General features: G+C 39.8%; 1 protein-coding gene across 2 annotated transcripts in view; it reads right to left on the bottom strand.

Moving 5' to 3' along the window:
• Positions 1-18,276, bottom strand: part of cntnap3 (contactin associated protein family member 3) — a 75,764-nt gene extending 57,488 nt beyond the window's left edge. For both annotated transcript variants that reach the window (XM_027003516.2, XM_035535855.1), the window contains exons 1-2: positions 18,050-18,276; positions 294-404 (exon numbers count right to left, since the gene is read on the bottom strand). In XM_027003516.2, the coding sequence (XP_026859317.2) occupies positions 294-404; positions 18,050-18,134 (196 nt within the window). In that variant the 5' untranslated portion in view covers positions 18,135-18,276. The remainder of the gene's footprint in view (positions 1-293; positions 405-18,049) is intronic.
• Positions 18,277-20,155: the final 1,879 nt, after the last annotated feature.

Below are 20,155 nucleotides of genomic sequence, written 5' to 3'. Positions count from 1 at the left end.
AATTGATTTGTTTTCAAAGCTACTGTATTGAATCCCAGAGGCAACTTGGTATTATCGGAAGGAACGCTCAAGTTTGTGAAGCAGCCACACTGGCCAAGAGGCTGCTCATCCAAACCAATCAAAGTGCCCAGGGCTCCCATCTTCTCCTTCAGATGCTCTAGAAACAAGCGCATCGATCGATTCACTAATCACGATCACTAAGAAGGGTAGAAAAAGGGGTCAAAACTTTGGACTGGTAGATTCTGGTAGTTTTTTTTCTCCCACAACTGCCTATTATGTACACTGACACTCACCATCTCTTCTGTTGAGTTTTGCGTAGCCTGGACCGTGGCTGTTTGACAGCTGAGATGAACTTCTGAAGGCAGACTGCGGCAGATTAGACACCAGTGGGCTGTCACAGGCTTCTGAAAACAGAGGTTGACAGATATCAGCAAAGCACATGGTCATGCAATATCATTATATATCTATGATAAGTTTATCAGATATCCAGGTTAAGGTTAAGTTATATAATTCCACATTACGTTCATCAGAACCTATAGAGAACCTATAGAATTCTATAGAGAATTTACAACCTGTGCAAATTTAACAACAAATAATCACAAAGTTATTTTATGATTCCTAATTTGATACGTTCACAGTTCAGGAAAACAACGTTTATGTGATGGAATAGATTGTGTCATATAGTTTAGACATGGTGTGAAGGAGGGCGTGGTGGAGCAGGAGTGGCAGGAGCATGCAATTATGGTGAAAATGTTTCTTTAACCTCTATAAACGAGAGTTTGAAAATGTTTGAAAGTCTATACAGGTTATTTGACAATTGATAATCAAAGTAAGACTGTACTAGAAAAAAAATGTCTGTGCTTTCTAGCTATAAAGAATACAAAAACAAAAAGTTCCAGTAGCTTAACTGGACTGGTCAATTTTATGCTAACTCGCATTGTTTGGGTTATATTGAATATCACTCAGTGTAGCTTACTGTTTTTCAATACTGAAGAAGTCAGCTATTTCCCACTATAACTGTGTCACACGTGGAGGCTTCACACAAAACCAGATACTGCTCTGAGTGTTCAGAGTGGCTCAGTTTCATCAGAACTATCATTCACACCATAGTGCATGCTAGGAGACGTTAATACTCTAAAACACACATGAAATATCATAATTATTTATTTCTGCTCATTCAGTGTGCAACGGCTACTTTAGTTTTAGGCCTTAAGGTTCTTGAGCATCAATACAGGTGCATTTCTTTTACTTTTTTTTTTTTTAAATCGGTATTTATGTATTCTTTCAGTTATTATTTACAGTTCAGTCATATATTCTAAGGTACAAGAATACAGAGGGGGAAAACAAAATAATTAAATTAGCAACTAAAGTTAGGTTTTTAAAAAAATTTAAATCAAAATAGGCTATAGTATGAATCAATTGAGTAATATACATCATCTATATTACTGTTCATATCTATACTAATTTATACTAATTTAATAGGTAAGATGTTGTAGGTTGGTGTTATATATTTTGCTTATGCCAAAGAAGGTGGGTAGAATCAGTCAATGATCTGTTAGAGTGCCAAGGCTCCCAGTGAGAGTACCACGTATAAATACTTGAGACCTGGAGTCGGCCCCACTCCAGCTGGTGTAAAGAGACCTTAGAGAACTTTCTGGAACAAGCCACAATTGTGGTAGATGAGTGTGACTGTGCCAATAGAGAAAAAGGAAAGAGAATTCTTGAAAATTTAAAAGGCCCAGCATTGGAGATCTCTCAAGCAGTAAGAGTAGCCAAATCAGAAGCTAGCCCTGTAGAATATATAGAGTCTCCTGAAAACTGATTCAGAACAACAGAATCTGGTGAAGAGCTTTACTAAGTTTTTAGAAGGATTTGACAACAGCAGGTAAACGTCTATCAGAGCTTCTTAGATGCCTTGAGAGATCTCTTTCCAAAGCAGCGCCGAGAGGAGGTCTTTTACCCAGCTCAGCAGATAAAGCTTGGGTCGAACAGTTGCTTCAAAGGGCAACTGAATCTGACCTCGAGCTACTACATCTCAGACTAAGAGAAAGAAAGAATAATCCTCCCACTTTCCTACAACTCCTTAATGAGATACATGCAGTTCAGGCAAAGTCTGAAAAAGATGAACTTTTAGATTTTAGAGCTGAGATTAGAGTGTTGGAATCCCAGATAAGAGATATGACTGCTAAGCAGTCTCCCACAGTGTACTGTAGCCGCTGACTCTATTCAAAAGCCTAAAAAGAAAGGAAGGGACTGAATTTCAAATACTTCAAAGACAAGCACATGGACTGCAGAGTTAAGCAAATCTGATGATAATCCACAAATTACATTTTCTCTTCAATATGTTGGAAGGGCAAAAAGTAACATCTAAAGAGACACTGGACAGTAAACCTGTTGTTGGAAAATGTAGCTCCTCAAAGAAAACTGACACCTACTTTTGTGACAGATGTGGGGAAGATGGCTATATTGCTACTAAATGCAATTTCCTTACTGGGACAAATGCAGACTTATTTAAAGGAGTCATTCAGGCTCTTCAGGAAGACTGCTGGAGAACATTTTAAGTCCTGAGTCAGAAGCAGACACAGGACTGGAAGCAGACACAGGCAGTGTAGTTGAGAATGTGATGTGGGCTGGGCCTTGGTCCCTCACTGAGCTCTGTGCAAAGTACAGTGCTTGCAGCCTAAAGGTCCAAAAACATTCTTCTGGTCAAATCATCTTCAACATTCACTCGTCTGATTGGTTTATTAATACAGGCATCAGTGTGTCCCTCTTCAGCTACTGATATGAATAATTTTACAGTACTTCTGCATAATGAATTCCTGAAAAATACTATCATCCCAAAAGGTAGTGTAAAAGGTAGTGTAAGTTTGCAAGAATAGTCTAAGAGGTAAACTAGCAGGGAATGTAATGTATTCTCATGTAATGTGTAGGATTCTGGCTTGGACCAAGGCACAGAGCATCACATACAGCTAAGAGACACTAGACCAATAAGAAAGATCATGTGATTTAGAATATGCTGAGATAAACAATGTGGAGTTGCTGGATGCAAGAATAATCAAAGAACCATGCAGTGAATATATCTACTCAACCACTATAGCAAGTAAAATAAAGGCAATGTGAGAATATCAGTGGATAAAAATCACTCTAAACCAATGAACTATTACCAATCAACATGTCCCACATCAATGGATTGGATTTCTTGACCAGGAGCAAATATTTCTCTGCCATAGATCTTGGAAGTGGGTATTACCAAATTGCTATAACAGTTGAGGAGAAGATGACACCTCCCCCAGACCCCCCAGTTGAGTGTATGAGTGTGTGCTACAGGAGATGACTGGGGCTCTTGAGACATTTCAAAAGCTCAAATCAGGTATCTTCTCCAAGTCATTGTCTAACGTGACAAAATAATAGTACTTGGAAAAACTTTAGGGGAGCTTGAGGAACATCTCCTAAAAGTTCTGAATCTACCTGAAAATCTTAATTGACAAATACCAGTGTTGTCAGGTCAAGTCTATTGGACATGCGTCACAGGCATGCATTTCCACTGACTTTGAAAAGGTGTCAGCAGTAACACACTGGAAACAACCTACTGATCTTAGGTCTTGGATATCAATTTTCTATTTCTGTATGTACCGTCACAGATTTGCAAATTATTTTGCAATAACCAGACCATTCACAGAGCTCACTAAGGGTTATTCACCAACACAGAAAGAAAGAGGTAAAGTACTACAAAGTGAGATTGTAGTATATAGATGCATCATATACTGATGCATTTCCCAAAAGCATTAACTGCTTTATCCACACACTGGTGCTAGCCTTCACATGCCAGCAGATGGAACAGAAATAGGCTGGGAGCTGGCCATAATCCATAGGATTTAACTACAAGTACTTTAGTGCTTTTGAACAGGGCTCCCTTGTCCACCAACTAGAGTTTTTGGTATTTATATGTCCAGATTAAGATCAATTCCATGATTATTTATTTAGAGCCTGGTTTACAGTCAGAACACACAATAACCCACTTAGATTCTCACCACAGCTAAAATCAATGCCTCTGGTCACTACTGGCTGCCAGCTCTTGCTCCTGTGTCTTGTATATTCAGTATCGGTCACATAATGTCACCACTGACAGATATGAAAATTGAATAGCTCTGTAAATGAAATGGACCCTGCCATTGGACCAGTATAACAAAAAGTGGGAACTGGATCATTCTGATATTGCACTCTTGGGATGAGAAAGTGCCAAGTTAATAATTAAAGATAAATTGCAACGTTTATCTGCTAGGGAGGTCCCAGCTAGTTTTTCCGGAGACCCTCAATCAAAACGACACAGTCGTCCTCTTGTCAATGCTTACAATGCATGAACTTAGCACACAAGCCAGCTTGTACATTTGTACAACTATATCAAAAAGGATGCCACTGTTAGTCCTTGTATTAACTCGTGTTCAGTGGAGAAACTTGCTAACCATCTGGATGTTTGCCTTGGCACTTCTCTGGATGGAGAGGGTGATTTCAATTACCTACAATACATTTCCAAAGTGAAACAGTCCCTGAATTGGGCTTATCAGCTTGCATCAAAAGCAACTACCAAGAATCATCAGAAAAACAAGGCATACAATGACTAAAGAGTTAGGACCACTGGAGGGTGGAACTGGAGTGCTCATGTGCAACACTGTCTTAAGGGGCATAAAGATGCATTACCTACCCAAGTAGCATGTCAAGCCAGAGAGAGGTACTGGAGTGGTAAAGACCATAAAGATGATATTTTGTCTACTGAGTATTTGATATGAATGCCTGAGCTCTCCACAAACAGAACTGTGGCACTTAGACCTGTATAAGAGAATTGTCCACAGGCAGACACTGTGGAATAAACCTAAGCTTCAGACTTTGTCACTAATGGGCAAGGCGGTGAGACTTTTGAGCCTGAAGCTGAGTTATAGCTTCTTTGTTTAGTCTCAGATGACTTGCACTCATAACTGGGAGAAATGTCAGGATGGCAAGAGCATACTGCCACGGTTAACGAGAATGGCTTACATTTCAGCAATGGTGAGTTGAGCTTGTTGTTTCGGGACTATTATCTCAACAATAAAGACTATTTTGACCATTTTTAGAGTTCAGACTGTTTATTGACTATTATCAGTCAGGCTTCAGTACAGCGTAGTTTTATCATAGCTCCACATGCAGCCTGTAACACACAGAACAATACCGAACCCGCCCTTTGACATCATCAACAGGTTTAACACTACAGTTTACATTACACCACAGGGCGTAGCTCCTGTACAGGATGTAGTTCCTGTAGAGGATGCAGAAGCCACACCTCCACTTCTTGTAGAGGATGCAGAAGCCACACCTCCACTTCTTTCTGTGGCAGACGCAGAACTAGAAGGGAGAGATAGCCCTGATTCTGGTATTTTAGTGGAGGACGCTGGACTTTCTGATTACTGTGCTGTTTATCCAGACAAGAAAGGAGACTAATCATTCATCTATGCTATAATAAACCTGGGAAACCATCTGACTATAATCCAAAATGTTAATTTCATTCAACTCACTGAGGACTGTAGGAGTTGAGATACAAACCCTCAGTAGTTTGCTCAGTGTGCTTAGCTAAACTAAATTAAAGCCTTTACCACTTAAAGGCCCAGACACACTAGAGAAAATTTGTTAGAAAGTGTAACATCTAACAAGCTATTACTTATTTAGAAATGGGAGGGTGTAGCACTGTGTGACTTTATGAATTTAGTTAGTGAACTGTAGTTCACAATAATCTCTTATAATACATTTTATACTTGTATAGCTCTTGGAGAAAAAGGTTTACATGATGGGATAGATCTTGTAGTGCAGATATGGTGTGAATAAAGTGAGGGGAGGGGCAAATGAGATTGAGGAAGAAGAGAGTGTGAAGAAGGAGGGTGTAGTGCAGCAGGAGTGACAGGAGTGTGCAGTTATGGTGAAAATGTTTATTTAACCACTGTCAACATGAGGTTTAATGAGTCTGAAGGTCTGTACGGAATGTTTCATTTATGATTTGTAGAAAAGTGCTTGTGCTTACAGCTGCAAAGAGTTGGACTTGTTCGGTTTATGCTAACGTGCACTGTTTAAGCCGTTTTGCATACGACTCTGTGTAGCCTACCGTTTCACTTAAATTGAGGAAACAAGCTATTGCCCTACATCTTGAAGATTTACATGTGAATGACATAATGCTCGGAGTTGCCTAGTGGCTCCGAGTTCTTCAGGCTTAAAGGGGTTTGATCAACACAGTCATGCACATTGAATACATAGTCATATTTCACATGAGAAGAGTTTGCTGCTAGATCTCAGTTACTTACAAAAGAAGCACCTTTACAGTTTTTTTCCTGTTCATTCAGAGTGAAGTGCCCAGTTTAGTTTATTGCTATTATATATTTTTTAATTGCTTAATAAATTTAAAAATTGTGACAATTTAAGAGATGGGCCTACGGTAAACTAATGAGAAGTTTCATTAACAAACAAAGTTAAAGCAAGCTTTTCATGAATTAAAATCAAAACTACAGTTTAGTATTAATTATTCAAAGTAAAATATAGTAGGTTTCTGTTATATATTATTTTGCAGATTTTTTTATGTATATCTGTGTATTTTTCTGCTGAAATGTGAAAACCAGCTACTATGTTGGGTTTAAATGGAAAACTAACATATTGGTGAGATTTAGTAAAGAATTTGTTTTAAATTAGTTTTGACTGAGATTACTTATTGTTATTTCAATGATTGTTCTAGTCCATACAGCAAAGGGGAACAGAAGAGAATTTAGCACTCTTAACTGGTTGTAGAGGTTATAATCTCTTAAAATAAAAATATATCAAACTCGTCAAAGAACATCAAACCCCATGCACATTTGGAGTGTTATTTTTTTCAACAATGAAATTTAATTTTGTGTCTTGAATGGCAATATTCCTTAGCCTTAACAAATATCGATCATTAACCCAGCATTGTGGGGTCCAAATTGTTAATTTGGCTAACAATAAACAGAGTTAATGGAGCCGGTTCATAAGTGCTAACTGTCCCTCCCTCCCACCCTTTTGAGGTTCTTCTCATTACCCAAGACAGAATTTTAGGGTGAAGCATTCCATTACATGCATCTTCACACTTCACAGATAACCACAGAGCACCGGTTCTTCTACAGTATCTAAGTGCTACCCGTTTAGTGCCGAGCCTCACACGAATGGGCTGTAATCTGGGCACTTGTGAGGATGGGGTTTCGAGCTCCATGCACCATCATGTTTACTGCTGATAAGGGTAAAATTTACGACCACACTAAAACCACAGACACCTACAGCCATGCTCTTAGAACTGGGCCACTTGCTCTGCACAGAAAATACATAGATTTTCTGTAGAATAGTAACATTAAACACACAATTACTTTTACAGCAGTTTTAACCTAAGGAGACAAACTGACAGAAAAGCAAAATTTGTTTTTCCAGGCTTCTAGTACTACAGATAATTGTCTTATTGTATGTAATACACTGTAAGATATACTGCTGCTTTGTGTATTTTATTGAGTTAAGCAGATTGCAGCAACTATGGTGTCAGGGACCATTACTATAATTGCCTTATGGTAATCTATGTCAGCATATTAGTGATGTTTCGTTAATTAGTCTGAGTACTAAAATAAGAAGTGAAAATGAAGCAGTTTAGCTGCAATAACTATCAATAATAAGTCCATTTGGACAAGGGGCTGTGTCAGTGGGAGTGACTTCAAATTCATGATGGCAGCAATCGCGTTCACCCTAACAGGCGATCAGGCAGTGTGTGTTGGATTCTGTGAAACAGCAAGTGAATTTCCATTACTGAGGGAATGTCTCATCTGGCAAAATCAGTGTTTCTCATGCAGTCAAGGCACTGGGCTGCAGGTGATTACATTAGCCACAAACAGCTCTGAAGGTGAGCTTTTTGTTAGTTCTTAAATACACCCTTGGGCATATAGGACTTTTCTGTCTTATCTCCATAGTGAAAGGCAATGAAGACAATGATTTATCTTTTTTTTTTTTAAGCTTTGAGCCCCAGTGCCTAATCTTGCTTCATATACCAAGGCCATAACTCACAAGGACATAAGGTAATTAAAGTAGGCATGTACCTGGCAATTCTGGTAATGACTAGATAATTGGAATTTGGAGAACTGTCATGATGTTTGATAAAGTCTCAACTACAGTGAAATGTGGTTTGGGGTGGCTATCCTGGCGAAGATATAAAGATAGATGCCAAACGAAAGGCTACTTAGTGCTGACACTCTGTGGAATCCTGCCATAGACAGGATGGAGATAACCTTATCTGATACAATACAGACACTGTAGGGTCACTCATGAACAAAAGGGCTGAGAGGAAAGTCTAAGAACTTTGTCCGCTTTCAGCATTCTGCATTTGTGTTCATGCCATTTCTGCACATTGCTGCCTGTCATGACTGCATTACCCAGTTGATTTAGTTAATTAACTGTACCTGATGACTTGAGCTAATTAAAGAACTGAGGCAACTGGAACAAAATCTTAGGGAGGACTTTTATTGGGGAGGTTAAATAACATTGCATTCATTTGAGATGGATATCAATAAAAACATTTTTTTAAAAACTAAGATGGGTTTTTGTTTTTTTTTACGCCAAAGAATTGTAACCAACAGAAAATAATTTTTCTCCACATGTACAAATGAAATTAGTTGTCCATAAATGCTTGTAGTTTTTATTATGAAACTGTTAAGGACCCTGAAAATAAAATTGTCAAAGCCTGAAAAATAACTTTGATCACTATTTAGAGGGCATCTCATCTCAGGATTCAGTCTTCTCTCGCTCTTTCTCACTCTCAATCATCTCTTGTTGTCCCATGGTGTCTGGTTTTACAGTTTGTGCAGATAATGATCTGATAACAGTGTGATAACAGTCTGATAACAGTGTGATAACAGTCTGAAAATAGTCTAAGCATCTAAGTGACAGCATGAGAGTAGAAAAGCTAATGATGGCGATCCATCATTCAGCACTTGGTGCTAAAATCCCCTTGTAACTTTTAATAGTGCTTTTTGAGAAAACTCTGGAAACAGAGAGAACCCCAAAAGACAAGTGCTGTAAGCCACCTTCAGTAGCCAAAATGTATTAAACAGTCTAACCTTCTAGTTGAGGCACAGTAAAGTATAGTAGTAATTGTGGCTATGGAAACAATAATAATTCAAAACATGAGGCAGAAGACAGCACACGTCTGGATGTGGGATTGTTTTGTACAATTCATTAAGCAAATCCTTTGGAACGTCATTAAACAGACAGACTTAGGAGTGGAACAGGATGCAGACATTGGTTTCGCCATTCGGACCGCATGATGGGCAGTGATGTGTCCAGGGGAAAGGAACCAGGATTTCTTCCCCGTGTGTGGACACTGGTCACGTTAGGTGACTACTGATGCAACCCACACCACTGAAAATAAAAAATATGTGTAGCAAATGCGTAACTAGCCTCCAGTCCATCTGAGCATGAACTTATTGACACATGATTCGCAGCAGGAACGTTTAAGCTCTGACTGAAAAAAAAAAAGCCCAGGAGCTATCTCTGACTTGTACAATGAAATATTTTCTGCACTGAAGTTGCACCGAAACTGTGCAGACAGCCTGGGCTGGGTTTCTGATGCTCCAGATCCAAGCAGAGTGCTCTTTCATCCACTGTGTCTTTTGAGCAGACGCACCTTGAAGTAAAACAGAGGTGCCGCCTTCCTTTCCAGCAAGCGATTCTGTTAAACAATGTTATACAATTAGGCTAAATGTCGCAATAAGTAGCGCACGCCTGTTCACTCGCAGCACGCAATCCAGGTATGACGTGGACACGGTGAAAATAATCAGCCAATCAGCTTTCACGTTTCAACTCGGAGAGTCCCGCTGGGACAAGCTCAGCACCCTTACTAGGATTAGCATTATAGGAGCAGATAAAAATGTAAAGCACGAGAACAATGCGTCTGCAGCTTTCCATATTGAGTCATGTGTTGTTCATCATTATTGCTCAACATTAAAACATTATGAGAAGGACATCGTGTCACACCCTTTAATTATAGCAGTTCTTCTGTGAGCATTTTCCATTCTTGTGTGTTCTGTATTCTTGTCATTTGTGTTCTTGCCTTGGCGATGCAAATCGAGTAAACAGCTACTGCAGAAAGTGAGGTCCCAAAAAGCCGAGATGCTCTCCATCATTCTCTCTCATGCTACACACATACAGTGTTCTGTTAGCAACGTTAATTGAAACTGTCCATCAAACTGAAATGCAAGCAGTTCATTTCCAGTTTAGATAAACTAATATTCCTTGGTAAGCGCAAAAGCAATTACCTATGCATTCAAAACATACAGAGGTCTCATTTTTAGTGAAGCGTATGATGTATGTTATCCTCTCTATGAGTGCAATACATATGCACAACCTCTTTTTGGCTAAAAACTGGCACGCTATTTATAATTCAGTGCTAGTTTAGATTATCATAAACTTACAAGTTAAGACTCATGGGACAGGCCTGGCCTGTGGGTGGTAAAGCTCATGTCTTGGGGTTGGATTGATGGCTTTGAAACTTCTAACACTTCTTGATCAAAGGAATTGTTTGTTTATTTATTTATTTTGCACTTAATTTCGCTGTCCATCACAATAAATTCCTTTATGGAGAATCACATGATCTGCTGTGGACGCAATTTTAAAAAGAATAAATACAGGACATCAAAGGCATGGTACATAATAACAACCTACTACAAGGCCACCATCTTTCTTTTAAGCCCATTAATGGCCTGATTTGCTCGAGACATAATTTTCATGTCCAGTTGTTTCATCTGCATTCTGCTACAGAGATGTTCCACAGCTCTTTGGTTAGCGTCTTATCTGCACCTGTGATGTGCCCAACATTTTTCATATGATGAAATCTTCTTGTTCTAAATAAAATCTGACAGGAGTCTGTTTAAAATGCATAATGAATCCTCAGTCATTATGGGCCCCTGAATGTGCAAGTTGGGGTGGGGGTGGGGGGTAGTGGTGGATTTACATGAAGATCATTTGCAGAGTGCATGTTGTAATTGCCTCTTCCAAAAGCTAGCCTCTATCAGGAATACAAGCATTGCTCTTCAGCCATACAGTCAACGTAGCCAAAGCTGGTGAAGGATTACATGTAACAAGTAACTCCAACATGCAACTCCTACACGTTACAAGTAACTCCAGCATGCAACTCCTACACGTTACAAGTAACTTCAACACGTAACGTTAGGGTGGAAAGATGTGCTAAAGTAAGTTAAAGATCAAAGGTTTCAGTAACATTATGTGGACTGCATCTTAGTCTGCATCTTGTGATTGCACCTACGCTGACAATACCAATGGCAGCAAAGCTTCCTCAGCACTTTCAGACAATGAAAAATAAGGCCCTTAATAGACTCACTAATTGGTTTCTAGGGCAGATGAATATATCTCAGACAAACGAGATGACAGAAAAGAGTTTCTCTGCGAAAGTCATTCACTTTGCAAGTTTACACGCGGGTCTGAGAAAACAACAAATGGCCCAGCCCAACATGGATGAGCACCCAGGGAGCCTTTTGACATGCAGCGGAATGTCTAACAAATTCCCCCTTCACTGGGGAGAAGGGCGCAAAGGGTCCCCTTTGACCCAGTTTGGCAGTTGGTCTGTCTTCCTTGCTGGGTTGTCCCAGGAGAAAGCACTGGAGAGTGAAATGGAATACAAGCACTGAATTCCACGCAGCTTTGGAGGTGTGTGGGGGGGGTGGGGAGGGGAGCTATAGGTGGGACAGTCAAACTGAACTCCCATGACTCTTTGTTCCTTGTCTAGCACATTTCTGAATTTCCTAAATAACTTACTGTTCAACTGGAAGTCAAACAAAATTTCATTAAACACCTTAACAGGAGGGCTGGGCGATTGATTCTCTTGTAACGATTAAATTGACAGGACTGCAATTAAAATATTTCATGTGGAAGGAGCGTTTTATCATGCTGTACCTTAATCAAATATCTGTTTAATCATTCAGGCATATCTGCATAATCAAGAAATTCTTGAAACAGAAATATAAACAGAGATATACTGGATATTTTGCTCTTTTTGTGCACGGACCGATTGTGGGTTTTCTTAGAACTGAATGTAAGTTTCCCTTTGCCCTCTATGGTCTCTCTCTTTTTCACATTCATAATTTGACTGACATAATATGCTTGCTAGCCAGCTCAAGTTCACAGCTTGCCTAGAACAGACAGATTCACAGCCGTTCATTCACGCAAGAGAACATAGCTAATGATGAGAGCAATTTTCCACTAGATTTTTAAAAGTAAGAAATTAGCATATCCCATGTGATTTTGTGTGTGTGTGTGTATATATATATATATATATATATATATATATATATATATATATATATATATATATATATATATATATATATATATATATATATATATATAAGCTGTGCAAGCAAACAGGTTCCTTCATTAGCTGTGCAAGCAAGTTCTTCTGAAATATTCTTCACACACACACACACACACATTATATATATATATATATATATATATTAAAGAATATATAGTAATAGAAATATAGAAATATATAAAACTATATATATAAATAAAGAACTGAATTATACTCCATGAATTAAACCCCATGAAATTAATGTTGTGTTCTCAAAATCTGTTTTCTAATATAAAAAAGATCCACCTCTTTCAGAATGTCAGAAGCACTTTGCTTGCACAGCTGATGAAGGACCTCTGTCCGAAACATCCCATTTCTCTGGAAACCTTGTGTACTTCACTACATTTTGCAATCTCTACATGTTTTGATAGACTACACTGCTGTTACCTGTTTGTGTGTGTCTATACACACACACACACACACACACACACACACACACACACACACACATCAATATAACGGATATTACATAGACAGGCACAAACAGAATATGGACATTGATTAGGTTTTATTAGCCTTCTGGGTAATTTGGTTACAAGCACTTAGTGATTAGTGTTACCAGTTACCAGCCTGCTCACTGTGAGATTATTGACTGGTGTACACTGCATGAAACCTGATATTTGTGCTGCTTTGTAGGCTATGAAAATTGTGTGGCAAAAAGATACACTGGGAATAATTCCTTGATATGGTTTACAAGTTCAAGTCATTAATCATTTTATACTTTATGATCTTATGCTTTTTTAAACCATGCAGTTTGAACTCAGTTAATACAATTTAAAGCTCAGTTATATTTTTCTCTATAAATATAGTCTTCTATCCTTGTTTTAGCATAATGTAACATACACTGCCTGGCCAAAAAAAAGGTCACACACTTAAATATTTCATTGGACCACCTTTAGCTTTGATTATGGCACACATTCACTGTGGCATTGTTTCCACAAGCTTCTGCAATGGCACAACATTTATTTCTGTCCAGAGTTGCATTAATTTTTCCCCAAGATCTTGTATTGATGCGAGATTTGGACCACTGCACAAAGTCTTCTCCAGCACATCCCAAAGTTTCTCAATGGGGTTCAGATCTGGACTCTGTGATGGCCAATCCATGTGTGAAAATTATGCTCTCTGAACCACTTTTTCACAATTTGAGCCCGATGAATCCTGGCATTGTCATCTTGGAATATGCCTGTGCCATCAGGGAAGAAAAAATCCATTGATGGAATAATCTGGTCATTCGATATATTCAAGTAGTCAGCTGATCTCATTCTTTGGGCACATATTGTTGCTGAACTTAGAGCTGACCAACTGCAGCAACCACAGATCATAGCACTGCCCCCACAGGCTTGTACGGTAGGCACTAGGCATGATGGGTACATCACTTCAGCCGCCTCTCTTCTTACCCTGATGCACCCATCACTCTTGAACAGGGTAAATCTGGACTCATCAGACCACATGACCTTCTTCCATTGCTCCAGAGTCCAATCTTTATGAAGCCGTTTTTGCTGGTTAGCCTCACTGACAAGTGGTTTTCTTAAGGCACACAGCTGTTTAGTCCCAATCCCTTGAGTTCCCGTTTTGCATTGTATGTGTGGAAATGCTCTTATTTTCACTATTAAACATATCCCTGAGTTCTACTGTTGTTTTTCTATGATTTGATTTCTCCACACGTTTAAGTGATCGCCCGTCACTATTATTCAAGATTTTTTTCCAACCACATTCATCCCTCGAAGATGATGTTTCCGCACTGCCCTTCCACTTTTCAATAATGCATTGGACAGTTCTTAACCCAATTTTAGTAGTTTCAGCAATCTCCTTAGATGTTTTTTTCTGCTTGATGCATGCCAATAATTTGACCCTTCTGAAACAGATTAACATCTTTTCCACGACCACAGGATGTGTCTTTCAACATGGTTGTTTAACAAATGAGAAGCTTATCACTGCATCAGTTTGGGTTAAATAACTGGTTGCCAGCTGAAACAATCACCCATGCAGTAATTAACCAATGGGAGGCTCTTCCCTATTTGCTTAGTTAAATCCAGGCAGTGACCTTTTTTTTGGTGAGGCAGTGTACATTATAGATTGTTCATGTCTGTGCATGTGTCTGTGTGAATCTTACTCTATAAGACAACAGTTAGTCTCCCCAGAGCAAACCTTATATGTAGACTTTAATGTATGTAGAATAAAATATCAAACAAGTTCCTAATTATTTATAATGTGGCTTTACATTGGCAGCTAAGGAAATATTTTCCCTGGTGCAGTATATACCGTGACACAGAATCCGTGCAGATGATGAATTCTCTTCCCAGTATCACCTATCAGTGGTGACAGGTGTGGAAGATGAATGTGTCCAGCTTTTGGTGTCTTTTGAGGAATCTGGCCTTGAGAACAAACAGGGGCCATGAGTCACTGACAGGTGCAGCGTGACTGTGGGCCAATTTTCATCTTAAATACTGCACCACTTATTAATAAATGTAGATTCATGTGTGCCAGCTTCATGGTCAGGGGGATGGTTTGGAGGAGGCTGGCCCCCACTGACACTATTGTGTAACCTTGACTCCACAACATTCCCATTCCCGGTTTGGCTTTCCAATCACATAGTTTCACAAATGACAGCAAAGAAGATGCATGAGGGCGATATATTCTCCCCTCTCTCCTCCTGTTTCTTTATCCAAGCTTTTTGAGATGCACCACAGTCATGAATCATAATGGAATTTGCGCTTTGCAGTGAATTACACAAGCGTTTGCAACAAATTGATCTTATTTGAGTTTATGTACCTCTCCATAGAAACAACAGGCTCATTGAAAAACAATTAATTGTGATGGGTCTTGCCTCGGACTGCATAAGCACCCTGTTTTTGGGACACACATCTAATTTCCATATGAGTTAATCTTATATGAATCTCCCGTGGCTAATAACAGCACAGCGCAAATTGCCTGAGCAAATGGACACACGCAAACACAAAAAACGAACAAAGGCGAAAGCTCGTGTTTAGTAGAACTATCTCTTCCCACAGCACCTTAAGGTAGCCAAAAAACGACAGCTAAAAGATGAAACGAAGACCTCTTCACTTTTACACTTGTCCACTGTTCCCACAGTGTAATGGATTCGATTACTTGCTTTTTGTAACCCGTGCCAGTATAGGAAGCTTCACAATTACTTCACAATCACAAACACCGGGCCTCTCCTGTGCTTCGCCATGACTAACTTTTATCATAACACATGCTCATGGAAGATACTGAGGCAGACCATAAGCTCCCATACAGTCATGATTAAATTGAGCACTTGACTGCCTCTAGTCGGCTTTTGGCAGCGATAAACGCCCAGAAAGTGATGATAACAAGAGGCGTGAAAGTAAGTCCTCCCAAGATCTGATAGGCCGTCCTTAAATTCTGATAGGCTGAATGGAGAAGTGCAAAAAGCGAGACAAGCTCAGCACAGATACCACTTTAAATATATCCGTGTCTGTTTCTCACTAAAAAAGTGGGCCATCGGTAATATTAAGAAGAACGATTGGTGTCACACCGCTGTTTATTTGCATAAACATTTGCTGGGTCTCCCAAAGACAGGAAAATATATGAAGATTAAATAGCACTCTGTAACGCCACATTTAAAAAATCGCCTGTAAATGTGGGATTTTAGTTATTCGTGTGTGGTCTGTGTGATGCCACGCGCCTGAACCTCAGCTGTTGCATCACTGGCATGTTTCCAGACACCTATGGGGTTATATATTGCTGAAGCAAATGATATTACCTGCAGGGACACTTTCCACTCCCATAAGGTTGAGGGTTGCCCTCAAAGTCAATATAGCAGCAGCAGCAGCAGCTCAGATCAAACCCATAACCTTAGGAATGACATGTAATGTGGCCAGTTGGGTGTTATTGCCATGTGACACGAAGTAGGTCCTCCCGTGGTTCCATTTCTGGAACCTTCTTAAACTACGATGGATGGCGAGTCACCTGGCACAAACAGTAAACAGCAAATGTTAAGCTCCAGCTGTGAACTTCGGCTCAGCTGGCATGAGCTCAGCCTCTTTAATGGGCCTTCGGGAGGACCCACCAGTATATAGCATTGCTTTGATTTGCTGTCCTGCTTTCTGAGACTTTCCTCAGTCTCAAGCATCAGAATATCTGAGCTCCTCCAAAACCCCAGTGAAGTCACTTTCATTTTGGCCACTTTATTAAATGAAAGTTATTTACCTTTTTGACCATCTTGAGCTATTGCGCTTTTACTGTTTTTTTGTTTGGTTTTTTTTTGGGGGGGGGGGGGGGGGGGGGGGTTCAGTAAGAGCATCCCAGGCAGACAAAAATAAATAAATAAATAAATAAATAAATAAATAATCAGGTTAACTTTTGTGAAAAACACTAAAATGAAAAAGGAGACTCTTGGAGGTCTCTCTACAGCATCCAAAGAGACTCGCTGAAGAGATAAGGGGCTTACAGATACTCAGTAAAAAATATCTCAGTTACGAGTCAAAGTCTCCAAAAAGCGTCATTAGGCACATTTGAATGTGTTGCTTTCTATTAACCTCAGGTGGGTAATATAAAAAATAAATCTCCCCTTTTTAAACTCAGCTAGGCGGATGCAGTTATCTCACTTTAAGAATCAATACTGGTAGTGAGCTGTACTGCATCTGAGACGCTGGCAGTGAACTGGAACTAAACAGTGGGATCTGGTCACTAATGCAGGCACAAAAGAGAGCATTTAATACGCTCTAAGAATACAGCGTAGGGAGTTCTCAAACATTTGTTCATATGCTGCGGACTGGTCAAAGCCCATATGTCAGAGACGTGAGGGCAAGTCATTAAAACGCGAGAGAATTAACTTGGATATAATAACGATGCGGAAGCTGCTAGAAAATGTACAAACGCGGTGCTTTTCTCCAACTGGCCTCTGTTGGCTGGGCTGAATCGGCACGACGCGAAAGATCGAATGACAATCAGGCAATTTGCACCCTTAGGACTTGGATTAGTCTGTTCATTCACCGACAGCGTCCCGTGTTGGTGCAGTTTTCTGTTTCCGAATCCTCGCTGTTTTGGGATCCTCCAGTTTTGTCATGCTTCGTTATCTATGACCATTTCTTTTAAACGATTCTTTAATCTTTCCCGTTCATATTGTTTGAGCTTTTTATAAACAGTCTTTGTCTCACCACAGTCAGGACCACAGTAAGATTCGCCTGACACCAGCCCATCCTGAAGCCCTGTAGTAGTACCGAACAAATACTTAACCGATTTAATCTATCATATGTCCACACATCTATTTAAACGTTTAGAATACAGGCAAACGTGCTGATCAAAACACTTTAAAGCAGTATTATGAAAATGCCCACATTATTGGATTCTATGATGCAGAGTGATTTGGGAAAAGGCGGCATTACTTGCACAGGGCAATTATTCTATACTGTCAGTTTCAAATATGCACCACTTTAACGAAATAATTCTCTAGTTTTGCCAAGAAAATAAAAACCGATTACAAGTTTACTCTGTTAAATTAGCAACAAAGTTTAAAAAAACAACTTAAGGTGTATTCTAATCAGCTCACGCATGTGGTTTTGTATCGTTTGAGCCGTGCACCTGCAACCATTCAGCACTCTCAAAATAAGGCTGAAACCAGCGTAATCTTACCTTGGCCGGCTGATGCGCATACCAACCCAAGAATCATGGACAGTCCTATAAGCAATCCACAATGATTTCTGAGCAGCATATCCATGTTTGCGCGCGGGATGCTGAAACAAGGCTGCCTTCTCTCCTCCGCCAACGTAATGAAGCGCGCTGTCTACCGTGCGTGTGCTCGGAGCGGCACTTTTACGCCATCCTACTGCCGAAAACATTTGAATACATTCTGCATGAGGTCCTCAGACACACCTACAGCCCAGCCTCTGTCTGAGCGCGCAGTCCGGTGAACATACGCCTAAATCTTTGGAGTTGGAATAACGTGGCCACGAGGTTGTTTTCCAGACGGATTAATTTTTTTCGCCGAGGGAAAACTGTTAGAACTGACAACACGGGCTTCGTTACCAAATAATTTATATCAGTATGTTGTCACTTTTTCCTTTGCCAATTAACGTTTAAGGTGGCTTTACTTTGAGAATGAACATTATTGTATTAAATAATATGACAAATGCAAATGCTGCCATGAAATCGGTTTTACGGTGCCATATTTTTTTCAAGGTTGCCGTTATTACTCTGCAGTTTATGCCAAGATATTAAAACATTACCAACATTAAAATTAAAAAGGGTCTAAGGTCACGGATTTGAATTAAATATATGACTATTAAAAACTTTATTAAACACTTCATAAATGTTCATAGTCATTCCACAGTGTTTATTGCTACTGATTTATTTAAAGGGTATTAATCTGTTCTGAAATACAGCCTACCTGTGGCTGTCTATAGAAGTGTTTATTATTTAGACCCAAAATATGTAGAGAGTTTCAGTAGGCAAGTAAATAAATGAATGAAGAGACTACACATCGACGCACTGAATAGGATGTTTGTCATAACAATGCATCACTGTAGCACAAATCAATAGGCATCAAATTGGGGCTCAGCTGTTGTGGGAAAGAGAGGAAAAGGGGTTGAAGTATACTTAACAAGCAGATCACATCTGTGGGAAAGGACTACTCATAACCACCTAACCCGGTAACCTGACACACACTCGAACACATGCATGCACTCCGGCCCTGCTGAGAGCGTGTTGTGACATTGAAAGAGAGAGGCACACTGCTCCGGCAGGCTTTAGAAACCCCACTCAGCTTCATTTAGTCGAATAAAAGAACTGTGCTGGGAGTGTTGGATCACTGAGCAAAAAAGTGAAGGCTGGGTCTTGATATGTGGTCAAATTTGATAAAAAAGTGCCATGTTATATGCTCAAGACAGACAGGTACATTAAAGTGAAGGACATTAGCGAAATCCTAAAAGATCCTAAAATGATTTTTTTTCCATCATGGGTACAAAAATCTATGACAACAAACATTTGAGAGTGTTGAGATTGGAAAGAAATTTGCTTTGCACAAAATATGGTGGGGATGTCTGGCTTTAAAGCTGCATTTCTTTGGACATCTGGGAGAAAGAAAGACAACTTTCAAAGTCGGACTCCATACCTGTGGCCAGTACAGCGCCAAAATGCCAATATGAGTGGCACATGTACACGAGTCCAACAACGTGGACACACAGTGGCATAGTGCAAAACATCATAGGAAACATATACTTATTCTGAGGTGTCAGGCAGTTAGGCGCAATCACTCTGGTGCCCACCAGCCAGTGCTGCGCATGCACCTGAATGGTGGCATGGGTAAATAATTAAAACCATTCGTCAGCGCTTATGCGAACAGTGGCATGCACTGTTGCTGACGACAGATGGGAATCGTGAGGTCCTTGTGTCTGCAGGCTACAGTCAAGCAACTGGGATTTAGCACCCGTAACCACCACGGTCCACTGTGCAGCTGACAGGCTGCTCTCACTGGAACCACTGGAGTATTTAATGGACATATCAGGTGTTCTTGCTGGTATAAAGGCTATTAAACAATACAGGAGGAACCTGAGTGACACAGTGGGAGAACATAAGCCTCGAAGGGCAGCCATTTTTCAGAGGAAAACACGGCATTAGCCATCCATTATGGAAGGCCTGTCTTGGCTTCAGATTACCTGGACTGTATGTTTAGAATCTTATCACAGAAAAATAAGACATGAATTATTGGGGTTCTTTGGATAAAGAGATTCAGTATTTAAT

This window comes from Electrophorus electricus, chromosome 17 (assembly GCF_013358815.1).
Source record: "Electrophorus electricus isolate fEleEle1 chromosome 17, fEleEle1.pri, whole genome shotgun sequence".
In the NCBI taxonomy this organism is placed as follows: domain Eukaryota; kingdom Metazoa; phylum Chordata; class Actinopteri; order Gymnotiformes; family Gymnotidae; genus Electrophorus; species Electrophorus electricus.
The sequence above is the reverse complement of the archived record's forward strand: the minus strand, read 5'-3'. Positions and strand labels throughout refer to the sequence as shown.